This window comes from Herpailurus yagouaroundi, unplaced genomic scaffold, assembly GCF_014898765.1.
Source record: "Herpailurus yagouaroundi ecotype Mexico unplaced genomic scaffold, PumYag 216, whole genome shotgun sequence".
NCBI lineage: Eukaryota > Metazoa > Chordata > Mammalia > Carnivora > Felidae > Herpailurus > Herpailurus yagouaroundi.
Window position 1 is genome coordinate 5,911,503 of NW_024412447.1, and position 19,049 is coordinate 5,930,551.

A 19,049-nucleotide genomic window follows, 5' to 3' on the forward strand; every position below is an offset into this window, starting at 1 on the left:
TCCCCTCTTCTCCCTCTACTCCTCTCCTCCCCACGATCCTCCCCACGATCCTCCCCTCCTCTCAGCGCCCCGCGTCCGCGCCCGCCGGCTGACTCAGCGTCCCCTGAGGCGCGCGCACCGCTGCAAAGCCGCGCGCAGGCCCCTTTCGGTTCTACTCCAGGTGCCATTTTCCCTCTTGACGCACACGATTTGGAGATGCGGCTCCTCGTTCGCTTGGAGCTCTCACTGTGTGCCAGACGCTGGAAGGGTCTGCAAACGCCTCATATCCTCCCGGAGAGAGGGGCTCAGGTGCCCACCCTGAGACATGACGTTCCTCTCTGTGCTTGCTGTAAAATGGGCTCGTGCTCACACCAGGGCCCTAGCTGTCACTGAGGGCCTTGTGACACTCAGAGAACTGCAAGGAGTGACCAGGCCCCTCCTTGGACACGCCTTGGCCTAGGCAGGCGCTTCCACCTGCCTTAACAGAGCGGAACATATCTTTCCTTCTGGAAGGTGGCTCTGCCTGTCTGGCCTTGAAGACTGGACACTGGTTACCAGGATCTCTGTCTCAGCTCTGCCTTTGCTTTCCTCTGTACTTGGGCAAGGGATCCCACCCAGAGGGGGTGGGGGTGGGGGTGGGGGTTGGATGGCCCCTCTGGCCTGGTGGGCACTGATGGGCCACTACTTGAATTGCAGCATGGGAGTGAAGGCACCTATAGGTATGGCCTCTGTCTCTGTGACAGCTGTGGTCTCCACTGAGGATGGGCCCGCTGGCCACACTGCCATCTCACCTTGATGGAGGGGGAACAGATTGGAGTGAGCTCTCCTTCCCCCATAAAGTTAAAAATGCTAGTAGGTGTCACTCCACAGAAGCATCAGTCACCAGCATGGGGACAGTACCAGGCCTAGGAACCGGGAGACTTTGGATCCTTCCTGAGAGTTATGTGACCTTGGGAAAGTCACTTCCTCTCAGTGCCTCACTTTCCTTTTCTTGAAAACGGAAATACTCCCTATGACATATGTTGCCAGGATTAAAGGAGTTAATGCTTAGAACAGTGCTTTGGACATTGCACTCAATCAGTGTTGGCTGTCATCATTAGAATTGCTTACAGACCTGGGAAAGTTGTGCTTGTCCATCAGGAACTGAGAAGAAAATTGTGCTTGGAAAAAAAAGTTTGTTAAGGTTAGAAACTGAGATTCAGATATTTAACTATTTAACATTATTCAAAGATCTGGTTATTAGTTTCTTTTAAAACAAACTAAATGCAGGGGCTCCAAGCTGGCTCAGTGGGTAGAGTGTATGACTCTTGACCTTAGGGTTGTTAAGTTTGAGCCCCATGTTGGGTGTAGAGATTATTTAAAAATAAGGTCTTTAGGGGTGCCTGGGTGGCGCAGTCGGTTAAGCGTCCGACTTCAGCCAGGTCACGATCTTGCGGTCTGTGGGTTCGAGCCCCGCGTCGGGCTCTGGGCTGATGGCTCGGAGCCTGGAGCCTGTTTCCGATTCTGTGTCTCCCTCTCTCTCTGCCCCTCCCCCGTTCATGCTCTGTCTCTCTCTGTCCCAAAAATAAATAAAAAACGTTGAAAAAAAAATAAAAAAAAATAAGGTCTTTAAAAATCTTTTTAAATAAATGAACTAAATGCAGAAAACAAAATAATAAGATTTTTTTATGTGTATCTGTATTGCATTGAATAACGTTACAGTAGTCACACATAGTCGTATCTATGTCACAGAAGCCAAATGCAAGGCCACCCTGAAACTGATACTCAGACTGTGAGGCTACTGGGGGAAAATACAGTATTATGAGACAGTGAATGAGAGGTGGAAGGAACAGTGGTTTTCTTATATTGGATCTTAAGAAGATTCTCTCTGAGGAGGTAACATTTGAGCTCGTCAAGGATGACAAAGAGCCAGCTCTGTGCCTCTGAGGCACAAAGGTGGGCATGATGCATAGTAAGGCAGGCCACCGTGGCTAGAATATGAAGAATGAGGTTGGGAGGTACATAGGCCCAGGGAATGAAGATGAGCTGAAAAGACTTTGGAGGGTTTTAAGCAGAGGAGGCATGGATCTAATTTACCTGATAGGGATAGAGTTGACACTGTCTCTGACCTCTAATTCAGGGGAGAGACAAGAAAAGAGATAAAAACATTACAGTAATTTGGGTACCTTGCTAGGAGAAGCTGGGGCCGTGGGAAGTGTAGGGATTTAGCCAATGTTAGAGCTAGGCTTAACTATAGGTCTCTAGCTTGTGCAATTCATCTGAAACTTATCAAAAGATGTCTACCCTCTGCTTTTTTCTCTACCCCCTTCCCACTAAACAATATTAAACAACAAAGTGTTTGCACACTGATTTCAGCTCTCACATTATTCAACCTTCCCCAACTTTGGACTGATTACTTTTGGGGGTGGGGAGTGATTTTGGTTGCAACTTTTTCCACAGTGGAAAAGGTGTTCTGACCCATTTTATTTCTCCCAGGGTAGAAATAAGTGACACCAAATGCATCCACTTAAAATTCCAGCACTTCAATAGAGGATTGTTCTTGGGTAGCAATGTTAAACAAGCAAGGAGCATGCTTCCGAATAGAGCTTCAGGATTTCTTGCAGGCGTTACAAGTTGCCTTTATTATGAGGTGTGAAATGTGTCTGGGAAGGGGATACAAGACTTTGGTAACTTAGCGATTACAGGTCCTGGAAGTGGTGGAGAGAAGTCATCACTTTAATGCTCTGTCCACCTAACCATGGGTTACCAGGAGCAGTTCACTATTCAACCACTATCCTAGATAGAGTCGTAGGTGAGGCCCAACAATACTTTTCCCTTCTAAGGCCCCTTGGTCCAGCCCACGCCATCTCACCTGGGCATCAGGGCGTTATGCCCCACTCCCCTTCCTTCTCATCACTGCTCTATCCTGGTCCAGAGACATATGCCCGCCAGGTATGAGGTGACAGAGATCCTCTGCGCGGTCCAGCCTCTGGGTGATGTAGCCGCAGAACAAATGATCAGGCCGACAATCTCCGAGCAGAACACCAGGGCTTTCCTTGTTTTCCAGCCTTCGCCTTTCCAAGGCCTCTGCTTGCCTCCACCTTTCCACTGGGTTAAGAACTACCCCAGAAAAGGAAGGAGGTGGGGGAGAAAACCCCGCCCCACTGCCACGTTCAATTCAGGGATGGACTCTTCCCGGGCCTGACCGCCGCCTCCTAAGGAAGCCCCTTGGGGGCCCACCGCCCTGCAGCAGCCCCCGATGTCCCTACCCTACCCTCTCCAGGCCTGGCTCCTGAGGTCAGATTTAGGGCAGCAGGAGCCCAAAGACTCCCGCCACCTGCCTGCCCACTCCAACCTTGCCGGCGGCCCCGCCCACGCAGGCGGAGGTTTAAAGGCCCGGGCTGGCCCACCCGGGCGCAACGCCCCTCCCTGCTCCCGCCGCCTGCCCAGGCCGCACCCACTTGGGGGCGGCGCGCCCGGGCCTATTTCACCCGCGGCGGGCGCGGCCGCTTTAAGCGGGGGCGGGACTGCACGGCGGCTGTGGCTGCGAGGGCTTCGCTGGGGGTCGCGGGCTGGAGCTGCAGGAGGCCGGCCGCCGAGGTGAGGGTAATCGCGGGCAGGCGCAGGCAGGCGAGGGAGGGCAGCGGAACGCCCCCAGGAGGCTCGCGCTGCTGCCCGGACCAGTGCGGCGGGGGCCCGGCGTGGGGAGGCCTGTGCGGCGGCTCCGCGGAGCGACAGAGGTAGGCTCCGTACGCCGGGTCCCCCTAGGAGCCCCCCATCCCAGCCCCCACCGGGGTCCAGCCCGGGAGGCGGGGGCCGGCGGCCGCCCTGTAGCCTCCGGCTGCCTGGCGGCGCTGGGGAGCTCTGGGAGGCGGACGGCTAGCGGAGCGGGAATTGGCCCTCGGCGCTCGCCGTAGCACGGCTTGGAGGGCGGACGCTGGGTGCCCGGGGACGACGACAAAAGGAGGGAAGCGGAGAGCCGTTTGAGACCGGGAAGAGAGAGCGTGAGGTTGGGGCCCCGTTCCCCCGGAGGCGCCCCGGGCCAGCCTGGCACCTCGCGGCCTCCACGCAGGCCCCTGGCTCGTCCGGCCCGGCGCGGAGAGCGAAGGTAGCGGCGACGACAGCGCCCCCTCTGGTCCGGCGGCGCCGCCTCAGTCGCGGCGCGGCGGGGCGGGGCGGGGCGGCCGGGCCGTTTGTCTGTGCGCGGGCGCGACGCCGGCTCTGGCCTTCCCACCTGGGCCGGGACGCGGGCTTCCGTCGGGCCCAGGGCCGGCGGCATCATCAAGCTGCTCTCCCGCAGACGGGCGGAATGGGCCGTTTTCCCTCCTCAGCCCACCTCCCACCCTCACCCTCACCCCCAGGCCCAGCAGAACGCGGGGCCTGGCCTCTTGGGGCCCCGGGCGATGGAAGAGTTGACTTCGGTGAAAAAGGGGGTCCAAGGAGTTTGGGCACGACCCGAAGTTTCGTAGGCACAGAGAGGCCCTCACCCTGACTCTCGGGTCCCCAGGGATGAGAATATGGGGGCATTCGGTGAAATGCCCGAAAGAGGAAGCAGTAAGTAGTCAGGTCTTCCAGCAGGGCTGAAGGAATCCCCCTCTTCTGTCTCCATGAGTTTTCCTGCCCGGAGCAGGAGGAGCGGGATAGAGCACCTCTCGGCGTCTTTTCTGCATCCAAGTGCTTTTTTTGGTGGTCTCGGAGACCGTGGCCAGAAGAGGCTTTGTGGAGTCAGGGTGTCCCCATCACTTGGGGCACCAAGTGTGAGCTGCAAGGGAGTGCATCCGGTAGGCAGGGCTTTTCAAAGGTCGGCAGAAGAAGCAAATTAAGTCCTGAAACTGCGGCTTCGTGCCCAGTGGAATTAAACAGTTCTATACACAAGGAAGATGGGTAAAAGCAAATTCATCAGGTTCTCAAGATACTTCTGTGAGGGCTCTTAAAATTCAAACCAAGTGTCAGCCTGGAGAGGTAGCTCCTGAAGTGTGGTCATCAACGACCTGAAGCATGCATGCATTCATTCATTGAAGGAGTATTTTCTAAGTACCTACTTTGTGCCAGCTGCAAACAAAATTTACAGCTTCCTGGGCCCCTCACTGAACCAGTCTCTGGGTAGTGCTTGGAAGTCCGTCTTTGGCACCTGGTGATCTTAGTGCACACTGAAGTTTGAGAACCAATCACCTAGGATAGAGGTTGCCAAATCCAGTCAGCTGCCTGTGTTTGTTTTTGTTTTCTTTTTTAGGATTTTTATTTTTAAGTGATCTCTACGCCTCTGCACCCAACGTGGGGCTCGAACTCACACCCCAGAGACCGAAAGTCTCATGCTCTACTGACTGAATCAGCCAGGCGCCCCTCAGCTGTGTGTTTTTATATAGCCTGTGAACTAGGAATGCTTTTTACCTTTTTTATTATTTTTTTAATGTTTTATTTATTTTTGAGAGAGAGAGAGACCGAGTACCCATGGGGGAGGGGCAGAGAGAGAGGGAGAGACAGAATCCAAAGCAGGCTCCAGTCTCTGGGCGGTCAGCACAGAGCCCAATGTGGGGCTCGAACCCACGAACTGCGAGATCATGACCTGAGCCAAAGTTGGACACTTAGCCGACTGAGCCACCTAGGCACCCCGGTTTTTACATTTTTAAATGGTTGAGAAAAAATCCACAGAAGAAGAATGTTTCATGACATTTTAGAATTATATGAAATTGAAATTTCGGTGTCCATAAATAAAAGTTCTCTGGATCAGAGCCATGATTTTTCATCTGTGGGTTGTCCATGGCTGTTTATTGGCTATAACAGAGTTAAGTGTTGTGATAGAGACTAAAAAGGCTAAAATGTTTACTTTCTGGCTTATAGAGAGTTTGCCAACCCCTGGCCTAGGGAAAGAAAGATATACAGTAAGGGGGAGAGGGGGACGTCTATTTATAAAAATCATGTTTAGAAGTTAATAGATAAAATGGATATAAGTAAATTTCATTTTCCAAAAAGCAGAATGAATAGTATTCTGGGTTAACTAAAAAGTATTTAGTTTAATGTAGTTATTTAGGTAAGATTTTCCATATAGATTGTGAGCCTGTGCCTTTAATAAGTTGACAGACCATGTGCTTCTTTTCATAGGCTGGGTGAACTCATGGACCTGATACCTTTCTCTTGAGAAACCAACCGGCTGAAAAAAAAAAAATGGCATTTGTTGCAACACAAGGGGCCACGGTGGTTGACCAAACCACTCTGATGAAAAAATACCTTCAGTTCGTGGCAGCTCTCACGGATGTAAATACACGTGAGTCAATTCTGTTGTTAAGAAGTACATTATCGGGACTCATTCTGTTCCGTTCAAGTGACATGCACCTGGAGATAAATAGTAATGTCAGCTTTTATCCTAATTTTCCCATTCCCTGCCTTGTGGAGAAGCAAAGTGATGAGCATTGCTGGCTGGAGCCCCAAAGAGGCACACGTGTGTGTGTGTATGTATGTACATATCTGTGCCCTTGTCTGTGCATGCACATGTATGTCTGGGAGTATGAGTGTGTGTGTGACTGGTGGTAGGGAACAAGTTATGTGCCTTCTGTTGGACCATGACAGTCAAACTGATAAGATCTGATTGCTTCTCTTAACTCCCTAAATCTTATCATTTTCTGAAGACCCTTAACATAATTTCAATTACCTGATGACTTGTTTTGTCATTTACAGCTGATGAAACAAAGTTAAAAATGATGCAAGAAGTTAGTGAAAATTTTGAGGTATGAGCTTAATTTATTTTTTTTTCTTGTGAGCTGAATATTCACATGTGCTTTCCAACTGCTCCTCTGTCAATCTTACTAGTAAGTCAGAAATCGTTCTCTCTGTTAGTGTGACCTGTTGCATTTCAGAACTGAAATTTGACCTGCACACAGTATTGTCCAACTTCCTCACCTAGTGACCGTGAACTTCAAGTGATGTTGAGGAATGTTGCTTTGGTTTTGGTGGTTGAACTTGTTTTCGTTTTGAGGCATATGCTTTCAGGATGCGCTCACACTTGTGTGGTAGATTTGTTGTATTCACATAATAACAGGTGGAGTGAGAGCTGGAAGTCCGTTGTGGCTCTGTTACTTAATCACTTCCGTGACCTTGAGCAGTTTCTCTCTTCTGAGTCTCACATTCCACGGTTTTATAGCGTCATGTTAGGTCTCTGTGCACTTTTCTTCAGTCTGTCTTGTCTGTGTTCTTTAGATTGGATAATTTCTACTGCCTGCCTTCAGGGTCACAGTGTTTTGTGTCCTCTCCAGTTTGCTGAGATGTTTTTTTCTTTAATTTTTTTTTTTAACGTTTATTTATTTTTGAGACAGAGAGAGACAGAGTATGAACAGGGGAGGGGCAGAGAGAGAGGGAGACACAGAATCGGAAACAGGCTCCAGGCTCTGAGCTGTCAGCACAGAGCCCGACGTGGGGCTCGAACTCACGGACCGTGAGATCATGACCTGAGCCGAAGTCGGACGCTTAACCGACCAAGCCACCCAGGCGCCCCAACTGCTGAGATGTTTTAAAATTTCAGTTTATTTTTTGTATTATTTCAGTTATTGTCCTTTCAGTTTTGGAACTTCCATTTGGTTCTTCTTTTTAGATTTTGGGTCTTCACGGAGATGATCATCGTTCATTAATGCCCATTTTGTTCTTGGAACATGTTTAAAATGACTGCATTCAAGTCTTGAGTAAATCTGGGGGTCACATGATCCTGCCTCTTCGCACGTCTGGGACTTTTTGAGTATGCTGAATATTGTATGTGAAACGTAGGGACTCTAGCTTCTTCCGTTCCCTCCCTCTGAAGAGTGCTGATTTGTTGATTGTGGTAGGCAGTTCAGTGGCCGGCTGATCTCCTCGAACCTGCAGAGGCTTGGTTTTATGCTATGGTATGGAGGACCTGTGGGAAGGCTGAGATGGTCCCCAGGTCTCTCTGAGTCAGTGGAATTTAGCCTCCAAACTCCAGCTCCAGGTGATATCATCAGAAGTTGATTTGAGGCTTTGCTTGTTTAGAGGCTTTACTCTAGGGCAGGGACCTTGCTCAGCTGGGTGTCTGGGGTGAGAAAGAGGTGTTAAGAAAGTGCAGTGTGGCCAGGCTGGACCCACAACATCCTCCAGCACTGCTAGACCCCTGATGGGTCTTTGCCCCTCTTGGTGAGCTGCAGGTAGCGTTACCTCCTCTTACCTGGACGTGCAGCTCAGCCCTCAGTCAAGGTCTCAAGGACTCAGAGAAGACCATCCCCTGTACTTCCTGTTTCTCTGGGGTTCTCCTTTGCAGGTTCCAGCCACCTGAACTGCCTGAAACTCTGGTGTTTGCTCCTCAGCTCAGCAGGACCATCATACCATCCTTGGGCGCCAGCGTGCCGAGCCCGTCAGGGCATCCGTGCCTGAGCAGAGAGCCGTGGTGGCCATGTAATCTCCCCTCTGGAGATCGTGGCCCTTGTCCAGCACCTGAAAACTGTTCTCTCATGTTTTGTCCAACTTTATGGTTAGTCTGGTGCTGTTAGTTTCATAGGCAAAAGAGAAGGTCACATTTCTTACTTTTTGTGTGGAGATAATAAAACTTTTCTCAGAGAGTTCATGTAATTAACAAAATGTTTCTAGCTTCTTACGTGGTCATTTGAATTGCAAAGGTCGGAATCAGTGGGGATGAATCAGATCCCCTAGGATCTGTAGTAATGGGGAGTATTTCCATTTGGTGGGAGTTTTTCTTTGGTAGTTTTGTTCTAAGTAGACGTTAAGGACTTGTTGCCCTGAACTGAGCTGGGAAAAAAAAAAAATCCTGAGATATTTAGAGATTGAGCTAAAGAGCTTTCTTTTCTGCCCAAGCTGCTAACGCAAGCTGTTAAAAACAAAACACAAAAAAACTAAAAAAAGAGGTGGAAGGGAGGACATGATATAGGCCTGTGTTCTGCGTTTTTGGCAGAGCTGGTAAGTGAGAACCACAGCCCCAGTGGGTTTGAGAGGATCAAGTCATGGAGGGTCTCGTGAACCTGCAGAAACAAGCACTTGAATCCGGCCTCTGAGTGTGGGCACGAGGCTATCCGGATTAAGTGCCTGGCCCCTTTGCCTCTTGTTTCATTTCTCGCTGTTAGCAAGTTAATTTTGGACTTTGGTCCCGGGTGCGTTGATTCAATCCAGAGAACTAAACGTTTACCAAAGCAGTATACTTCGGGCTTTTTAAAATAGTGACTTTTGAAATCTGTATGATATGAACGTTTGCCTTAAGTAAAATCCAGAAAACTAAGCCCTTCAAAGAATTAAATACTAGGATGAGCATCAGTAGGTAATTCTGTATTGCCACCATTTCCACCCTGGAAGAAAGTCTGAATGGGACGAGTGAAATTAAAAAAAATTCCAGTGCTTTCAGGAGCCTTAGAAATTGACTCAAGCACTTAGGAATAAAAATGTGATCTAAGTAAATGTCGTATGGACCATCTTTCAGGACAGAAAATAAAAGCTTTGAGTTAGAACTCGCATGAAAAATTCATATGGATCAAAGAGCTGGGGGCTGGGGGCGCCTGGGTGGCGCAGTCGGTTAAGCGTCCGACTTCAGCCAGGTCACGATCTCACGGTCCGTGAGTTCGAGCCCCGCGTCGGGCTCTGGGCTGATGGCTCGGAGCCTGGAGCCTGTTTCCGATTCTGTGTCTCCCTCTCTCTCTGCCCCTCCCCCGTTCATGCTCTGTCTCTCTCTGTCCCAAAAATAAATAAAAACGTTGAAAAAAAAATTAAAAAAAAAAAAAAGAGCTGGGGGCTAAGTTGTAATGCTGGGAGCACAACGGGGCATCTTGTTGAATTTTTTTTATGGGAGAAATTTGAAACTGACGTTTTGAGAGCTATGGAATCCGTGGTTGCTAATGGGCTTATGTGCAGATGAGCTGGATTTCTTGGTAACCTTGGTAATGTTCCAGCATGAATCTTCTACCTTATGCCCTTGAATGTGGGCATCTCCCTAAAAAGTCTTAAGCTCTAGGCATGAGAGGTGACAAACACAGTTCCTGCTCCCAGTGAATTCATAGTCTGCTTGGGGGGAGCTGCAAGGCACGGTGGGGTCCCCCACGGCGTACTGTGTGAATGGAGCCCTGGGTTCGCCCTGGGAACCTGGTGGTGCTCAGGCGTTATTTTTGCATGGGACCGCACTCTTTTCTGGTTTTCACCTTTTCCTCTGTCTTACCCTTCGTAGATTCCCCTTCCAAGATTACCTTAGTGTGATAGACAACCCTACACTTTTATTTTCAGCCCAGATCAGTGTCTGGAGTTTGAGACACTTGCATTTAGTTAACTGCCCAGATGCTTCTTGCGATAGAAACAATTTAACCACTTAGTCCCTTGCTCCCGTCCCTCCCATTAGGAACTAGTTTTAGTGCCTTTTACACCCAGGCTTTCTCATAATTTTGTGCCTTTGTGTATGTTTTTTTTCAAACCTTGTCCTTTTCCACTTTTTCACATGGCTAACTCCTGCTCACCTTTTAGGTTTGAGCGTAAACATGGCTTCTTGGGGAAGGGTTCTCTGCCCTTGGTTCCATTCACTACATTGTGTCCCATTTATAGATGTGCCCTTAGTTGCCATTACCTCCTCCATCATAATTCTGTATTGTTCTTTATCGGTCTTCCCAGCACGTGACTGCCTTCCCCATCTCTGAGGGCACGAATTGTATCTACTTTCTGCATTGTATCCCCGCAGAGCACGTGATAGAATCCTCAATGAGAATTTGTTGCATGAGCAAGTGAGGCCTTAGCAGGGGAGGGGACTTGGCTGTTAGACTTAATTTGCATCCACTTCTAAAGCTTACAGATGGACTGACATTCAGCAACGTTTATAACCTCTCTGAGCTTCTTTATCTGAGAAATGGAGACAATACTTACGTTGGCCTCGTGAGGACCAAGAGAGAAAGAATAAAAAAAATATATATTACCATAGCACGGCGCTCTGGTAATAACACCAGATGACATTTATTGAGCATTTACCACAGAGCATTTGCTGCATTGTAAATTAACTCATGTAGTCTTTACATGATTACTTACATCAGGAAATAATAGGATACTCAACAGATGGGGATGCTGAGGCACAGAGGCTGAGTAACTGCCCAAGGTTCCCACTTCCTGAGTGAGTTCCAGAAAGTGCTCTAGGAGCCATTTTACTGCACGGTCTCCAGACTGTAGTTTCATTTTCTGTTCTTTTAGAATCAGTGCTGGGATAAATAATGGATTAGGTTGGGTTATAATCCAATTAATGTAGATCTAACCAGTAAATTAGCTTCAGATTAGAAAGAGGTGTCAGTGTGTTTAGGCTCTTTGTTTTCCACCTGAAGAAAGTAAGGTCTAGAAGCTAAATGACCTTTCAGAAGTTTCTTACTCAGGTGGTGGCACAGCCACCTTCTAGAGCAGGCTCTGAGTTCCACATTTTCCACAGTGCTAGTATTTCTACTTTTAACAGTAAATGTTAACATTTGGGCTCTTAAATTGGATTTCAGATGCAGTGTTCATTTTAATTAATTTAAAACTGCAATCACGAGACCCCAGGGGCGCCTGGGTGGCTCATTCAGTTGGGCGTCCGACTTCGGCTCAGGTCCTATTCTCGTGGTCTGTGGTTTGAGCCCTGTGTCGGGCTCTGTGCTGACAGTTCGGAGCCTGGAGCTTGCTTCTGATTCTGCGTCTCCCTCTCTCTGGCCCTCCTCCTCTCATGCTCCGTCTCACTCTTTCTCTCAAAAATAAATAAACATTAAAAAAAAAAAAAAAAACTTTAAGGGCGCCTGGGTGGCTTAGTTGGTTAAGCGTCTGACTTCAGCTCAGGTCACGATCTCGCGGTCCGTGAGTTCGAGCCCCGCGTTGGGCTCTGGGCTGATGGCTCAGAGCCTGGAGCCTGCTTCCGATTCTGTGTCTCCCTCTCTCTCTGCCCCTCCCCCGTTCATGCTCTGTCTCTCTCTGTCTCAAAAATAAACGTTAAAAAAAAAAAATTTTAGGGGCCCTGGGTGGCTCAGTCGGTTGAGCGACCGACTTTGGCTCAGGTCATGATCTCACGGTTTATGAGTTCAAGCCCCGTGTCGGGCTCTGTGCTGACAGCTCAGAGCCTGGAGCCTGCTTTGGATTCTGTGTCTCCTTCTCCCTGCCCCTCTCCCACTCATGCTCTGTCTCTCTCTGTCTCAGAAATAAACAAACATTAAAAAAAATTTTTTTTAAAGTTTTAAAACTTCAATCACAAAAGCCCCTAAAAGCACTAAAAATTACTGTTGGCATCGCTAAAGGGTTTTCTCTTTTGAGGTTATAGGGTGAATGGGAAATGAAAATATGAAAATACGCAGACTTAACGGGGTTTTCTTTTATCTTTGCCTAATTAGAATGTCACATCATCTCCTCAATATTCCACATTCCTCGAGCACATCATCCCCCGATTTCTCACATTTCTTCAAGATGGGGAGGTCCAGTTTCTTCAGGAGAAACCAGCCCAGGTAATCTGTTCAGAAATGTCAGCGAGCAGAGAAAATGTTGGCTTGCAAGCATTTATGAATTAAAACAAGTGAGAAAACTTAGGGTTCCACTTTAAAATAAGAGACGTTTTGGGGCACCTGGGTGGCTTAGTTGGTGAAGCGTCTGACTTCAGCTCAGGTCTGGTCTTGCCATTCATGGGTTTGGGCCCCACGTCGGGCTCTGTGCTGACCGCTCAGAGCCTGGAGCCTGCTTTAGATTCTGTGTCTCCCTCTCTCTCTGCCCCTCCCCTGTTCACACTCTGTCTCTGTCTCTGTCTCTCTCTCAAAAATAAATAAACATTAAAAAATAATAAATAGAGTAGGAGAGGTTTTGTCACGTAAGGATAGTTTTGTCCCAAACCATGCCTCTTCAGTTAAATGTCTTGGTTTTAATTCTTTACTTTTGCTGACTGGTGACATGTATACACTGTGTATTATAGACGAGTTCATATATCCACAAAAAGAGGGAGTGATCCCTTAGGTGACCCTCTCCATAGCTAGTGCCTCATCTACTCTTAGTGTCCATTCTCGTAACTTCTGGCCAGTTTTGTTTTATCTGTACCCGCCCCCGTGCTTTGCACCCCCCCCCCCCCACCTTGATCATTTTAAGACTGTCTCATCATAATTTCTTCTATAAATATTTCAGTGCATGTCTCTTAAAAATAACTCTTTAAAAGTTAACATAATGCTAAACAAAGCATTTTTATGTTGTACCAGTTGAAGATCTACACATTTGACCTACCTTTTAGTTGTTGACTCCACAGTCGTACTCCAGAAGCTTAGTCAGCTTGTGATGCAGTCAGTCCTCGGGCCCAAGAGAATCAACCAGGGAGAGGATCATAGGAACCAAACACATGATGGAAGGAGATCCCAGACCAAGTTCAGTTTGTGTTGTGCTCTTTCATCTCAAATGCAGCCAGCAATCACACACTAGTGCCCTTCCGCTGGAAATAGTGATAAGTTTTCAAAGAGGGAAGGTTAGGCTTGGTTGATTTGGTACACGACTGTGGAAAGCTTGAAGTAATGGTTTGCGGTATGTACCTGGGATTACGTTTAAGTCATTTACAAGACTGTTCCTGAAATGGGGTCCATCTTGTAGTTGGGTGGTTCCCAGTGTGGGGTGCAGACAGCCGTGTAACTTGGAGAGTATAAAAGAGTTCTTCTGGGATTCTTGGAAGGATTTGATATTTATGTTTTTTATTTTTCTTCACCAGCAACTGCGGAAACTGGTCCTTGAAATAATTCACAGGATACCAACCAACGAACATCTTCGTCCTCATACAAAAAACGTTCTATCTGTGATGTTTCGCTTTTTAGAGGTAATCTTTGAGAATTCTTGTTATTTAGCCATATTCAGACTTTCAGTGGTTTTCTTCTTGTAGAATCTGGTATTCCATGCTTCTCTTTCACTGAAGTTGTGATTCGCATGAGTAAAAACTTTCTTAATGTCCATTTTGCCAACCAAATTACTAAGAAATATTAATTGAAGATTCATGGAGTCAGCAGGGAATTGAGTAGCCATAGTGGAAATGTTTGGAAAGGTTTGGGTAGACAGACTCAGAGTGCAGGGCCCTTTGGTTTTCTTCTACTTCAGGCACAGTAGATGCTGCTAAAGAGTTTCTCAAACTCTTCGGGTGAGTCCACCTGATACCTGTTAATGTTAACCTCTAAAACTTTGCTTGCTGCTTAGTCCCAACGGGTTTAGAATTCTGTTGTATTTCGGGGCCTCTTGGAAGGGTGAGCTTTGGAGGGGGATAGAGTTGGATTCAGAGCCTCTTCTGCCATGGGTTAGCTGCTGTGGTAGCCTCATTGCTTACCTTCTCTGAGCCTTAGCTTCCTCATAGGTAAGATGTGGAGGACACCCCCATTCAGAGAGCGTAAAGGATTTAGCAGATTGTCCAATACGGGGTGGATGCTCACCAGTTCTGTTGGCAGCATTTTTAAGCAACAAGAAAGCGTCCTTTGGACCATTAAGACCTTCCTTCATGGTGTGACTTGCCAAAGTGTTACTCTCCAGAGCTCACTGGCAGGATACCCTTCCGTTGGTCCACCAAAGACCTCAAAAGCTTCTTGTCTGAGGCTACTGTGTTCTGTGTTCAACACGTGAAATCTGGGTTGGCTGACGTTGGGTGCGTGTACAGAAAAATGCTTAGAAAATAGCCTGTGATCTTTAGATTAAAATAACCTTAGAAGTGTAACTCTTTTTAAATGCTTTTTTTTTTTCTTTTTTAAGACGGAAAACGAAGAGAATGTTCTTATTTGTCTAAGAATCATTATCGAGCTACACAAACAGTTCAGGCCACCCATCACACAAGAAGTAAGTGTTTAGACTGATAGCATTTATAAAAGTATGTCAACAGGCTTTTTCTTTTGCATAATGTGTGTACTCTCTTTTAGAATTGATGGGACATGCTGCTTTCCAGAAAAGGATAGCCTCAGTCTGGGGGAAAGTCTTTATGGGTTTCACAGTGACTTTTGTTTGGTCCATGTTTATATGAATATTCTGCTGAATTTGTACATTAGTTGAAACGTGGTAAACTACTAAACTGGCAGGGCTGTTTGGGTAATTCTGGTATTTACAGGTCTGATGTGCTGGAAGGCTTCAGTCATTGTATGCTCTGCAAGGGTGTGAGATGTGGGTTCTGAAGTCAGAACTGGCTTGGAATCTCAGCTCTGTAACTCAGTAATTGACCATCTGTAATTGGCATTGGGTCAGCTCCTAGCCCTTTGGAGCTTTTTCCATAAAATGAGCGCCCTCACAGGACATAGCCACAAAAGATTGCTTGAAGAATTCAGTATGAAAGTTAAGTTCTTAGCAGAGTGGTTGGTACCTACAAAGTAAGCATTAAACCTGCTGTCAGTCATAATTAAGGTAGTATCTTCTCTAACGTTAACTTTAGTAAATGCATGTTGTAGATTATTTTGCAGTTAAAAGAGTAAAGATGAAATAGAATTCCTGTCATTTTAAGAAAGCGATTTTGATGTCTTGATTTCTGTTCCTTGTCCCTATCTTATGTATATGTATATTTCCTACATAAGAGTGTTTTCCTGATCGTAAAAAATTCTTTACAAAGTTGATTTTTTTTTTTTTAATTTAAAAAAAAATTTTTTTTTCAACGTTTTTATTTATTTTGGGGACAGAGAGAGACAGAGCATGAACGGGGGAGGGGCAGAGAGAGAGGGAGACACAGAATCGGAAACAGGCTCCAGGCTCTGAGCCATCAGCCCAGAGCCTGACGCGGGGCTCGAACTCACGGACCGCGAGATCGTGACCTGGCTGAAGCTGGACGCTTAACCGACTGCACCACCCAGGCGCCCCACAAAGTTGATTTTTAATGGATGTGTAGTAGTCTTTCTTACGATGCCCTTGTTTTTAGATAGTTAAGGTATTGCAGAATTTTTATGTTAAGACTATTGCTAAATATCTTGTTTACAGTTCATATTATTTCATAGACTGGTTTTGTCGTAGAGTTATCAAGTCAAGCGAGTTAATGTTTTAATGCTTCTGAGAGATATTGATTGTCATTAAGTTGATTTCCAGAAGGGTTTGAGCGGTTCATGCTTCCCTTGGTAGTATAAGAGAGTCTCCCTCTGGTTGGATTCCATCTCACATGGATAGTAGTACTTTTTGAAAGGCAATAAGTGGTATTTATTTTCATTTTTGTTCCTTTGCTCTTCCTGATTTAGAAACTTCCTTCTTATTTCTTTTTTTGTCTGTTCACGTTCATTGCCTGTTGGAATTTGAGTCTGACATTTTTCCTGCCTGTTTTATGAGTTCTTGTACTCCTGTATTAGCACTTGCGTTACTTACTGTATTTTCTGTTTATAAATTTCTTATGTTGTCTTTTTAAAATTTTACTTTCAGATTCATCATTTTTTGGATTTTGTGAAACAGATTTACAAGGAGCTTCCAAAAGTAGTGGTATGTTTTTAATATCGTTTGAATCTATTATTTGTATACATTTATTCCTCATTCCAAAGGGAATTTGAAATAGTTGGGTTGAAGGAATAATTGGGGGGAATGCAAATTGGAGGATGAGGAGTGTTTAGTGGTGGTCAGAATGGAGGTTGATAAATCAGCCATTTAAAAGGAGTTCTTTCGGTTTCACTGTTTAAATACGTCATTTTTTATGTAAAAGCAGTGTGTTTTAGTGTAGAAATTTGCAAAAAAACAAAAAACCCAAGGTAAATTGTCTAATTTTCTCACTTGTAAGCAACTGTTGATATTAAAGTTTCACTTTTTCACTTTTTTCACGCTTTTTAAAGATGGTTGCACTCCTATTGTGAGGTTTTTTTGGGAGGTAGTGTCCGCTTTTAGATTCCTTTTCAGTGTCATTAAAATTCCTTCCTGTATTGAAAGAAGTCTTTCTCAGTGGCTTCAGCAGTGTGTGAAAGCGCATGGCGTGCATGAGGGCGGTCTCCTCCCCACCTTACTCTCACCTAATAGATGGTGCCCCTGGGACCAGTTTGGAACATCCTGTAACACACTTTTCTGCCAGCAGTCATAGTTCTTAGTGGCCCCATAATTTCCCATCCTGTGCGTGTACCTGGATTGTCTCCTTGATGCTGGTTTTCCCAATTTCCACTTCCTGTCACAATCACAAGTAATACTGGTAAAAAATTTTTGGTAAAAATCATTGCATGAATCTGTTCGTGTATCAAAGTTTTTCTAAAGATTTTTTTTTTAAGCTTTAAAGGAATTTTTTAAAAATCAAAGAAGTAATATCCTTTTGGTATTTTAAGGATTTTAATCTACAAATGTATAAAATTTCATTTGTTGCATTCTGAAATTGTCAAGTTATCATTATTACTGAGTTAGCAAGTGCTGACACTTGCCATTCAGTCAGAAAAGCTGCCTTTCATAAGAAGTGGTCTTATTTAATCTAAAGCCCAAATCGCATTGAGAACTAAGGATGGCAGTGAGGCCCTGGCTTTTAAAAATGTCTGTGTTTTGCTTCCATTCCTGTCTTTGATCTATGTGTAGGAGACTGTTTGGAAAGTGGATCCAGTGGGGACTAGCTCTGAGTTTCCTACCACCAGAGGGAGGGGCTACATCGCCCCCCCCCCCCCCACTGAGGTAGTGATGGAATGCCATGCACCTGATCTCTTACCAGCCAGGAAAAAAAGGAGAAAATACTTTGGGCGAGTTTTTTGTTTTCCATTGTTGACGGTAGAGGATGTCCCTGTCATGTTCTCTTTGTCCGTAAAGAGGACCCCAAGTACCATGGCATCAGTGCAACGGAAAAGCGTGCAACACTGGGTTTGCTCCATCAGGTGTCAGGTGTGTTTCATTGAGGAATATTGTGTCTGACTCGGAAGAATGATTTCTGCTCTTTCTATGCAGAACCGCTACTTTGAGAACCCTCAGGTGATCCCCGAGAACACAGTCCCTCCCCCAGAAATGGTTGGTATGATCACAACAATTGCTGTGAAAGTCAATCCAGAGCGCGAGGACAGTGAGACAAGAACAGTAAGTTTTTTTCCATCATTTTGCTTTGTTTTTTATCCATGTCTCCTATACTTGGTAGAGGAAAAAAACGAGGTACTCTTCACGTATATTTTTAGTGTATTTTGGGGATTTTTCCTCTAAGCACTTGAGGTAGTTAAGATCAGAGGCGTGTGAGTGCTTGAGAGTGTCACTGGTTCTGCTGTGCAGCCCGCAAGTCCTGAACGTGAACTGTTGCTCACCGTTGCTCACCGTGGATGGGAAGATAAAATGATAAGACAGTAGTGCAAATCCAGAATCCTCTGTTGGGAAGAGCGGCTGCCCAGACGAGGTGACCTCTGTTCCATCCTTAGCTTTGACATTGACGACGTCCCTTTAAGCTGCATATAAATTTGCAATTCAGTACCTGAGAGCATGGGCTCTGAGGACAGAAGCTTAAAACTTGGGGACGATGTTCCAGCCCCACCACTTAGGCTTTTTTGGCTGTAGCAAAGTACATAGCTTTTGTTCTGTCCTTAATTTTCCATCTCCTTATCTGACAAGCCCGTCTGGTGGGATTTTGTTAAGGTAATGCCAGTATTGTCTGCAGGTGATGTGAGGTATTTGAAGCGTCTGGCGTAAAGGTAACCTGTACTGAGCAGTTACTGTGGCTGTGTTATTAGGATTGATCCAAGGATACTATCCATCTGTATCTGTTTCACTGCCATCGTTTTGCAGCATGTTTCAGTTTGTGCTAGAATAAACAGGAAACTACATGTCAGAGAAAGCTTTCTTTCCTTTTCTCCTCCTGAATTGGGAACTCGGTTTCGATGTCCGTCTTTGTGTTTCTTTTCTTGCTTGTCTGTTCCTGTCCGTTGCCCCTTCTGGATCTGTGTCTGACATTCTCCTCACCTGTGCTGGGAGTTCTTAATATGTTAAGACTAGTGAATTTTTTCTTATGTTTATCGTAAGCGCTGTTTATAAATACCTTTGAATAAAGCTGGGTAAATTTGTACTTTTTGCTGTTGTTCTTTTAAGTAAAATAATAGATACTAATTGGAAATTTCCCCAAAAAATAAAAAATAAAGTTTCCTCAGGTGATTTGAATGTCTGAGTTTAGACGAATTTTCCTGATGTTTTTACCATAGGTGGTGACGTTGGAAAGTATGTAAAAACCTTTATATTAAACGATAGTTCTCTGTGCTTTATTTTCAAAG

At 45.9% G+C, this 19,049-nt stretch overlaps 1 protein-coding gene across 16 annotated transcripts in view; it reads left to right on the forward strand.

Annotated features, from left to right (window-relative positions):
- The first annotated feature begins 3,535 nt into the window (after positions 1 to 3,535).
- The window catches only part of TRRAP (transformation/transcription domain associated protein), a 113,779-nt gene continuing 98,265 nt past the window's right edge, over positions 3,536 to 19,049 (forward strand). For 13 of the 16 annotated variants that reach the window (XM_040455877.1, XM_040455888.1, XM_040455886.1 and 10 more), the window contains exons 1-8: positions 3,566 to 3,698; positions 6,061 to 6,223; positions 6,634 to 6,683; positions 12,279 to 12,389; positions 13,622 to 13,726; positions 14,641 to 14,724; positions 16,273 to 16,329; positions 17,752 to 17,877. In XM_040455877.1, coding sequence (XP_040311811.1) covers positions 6,124 to 6,223; positions 6,634 to 6,683; positions 12,279 to 12,389; positions 13,622 to 13,726; positions 14,641 to 14,724; positions 16,273 to 16,329; positions 17,752 to 17,877 — 633 coding nt within the window. In that variant the 5' untranslated portion in view covers positions 3,566 to 3,698; positions 6,061 to 6,123. The other 3 variants (XM_040455881.1, XM_040455878.1, XM_040455880.1) reach the window with 3 other exon arrangements.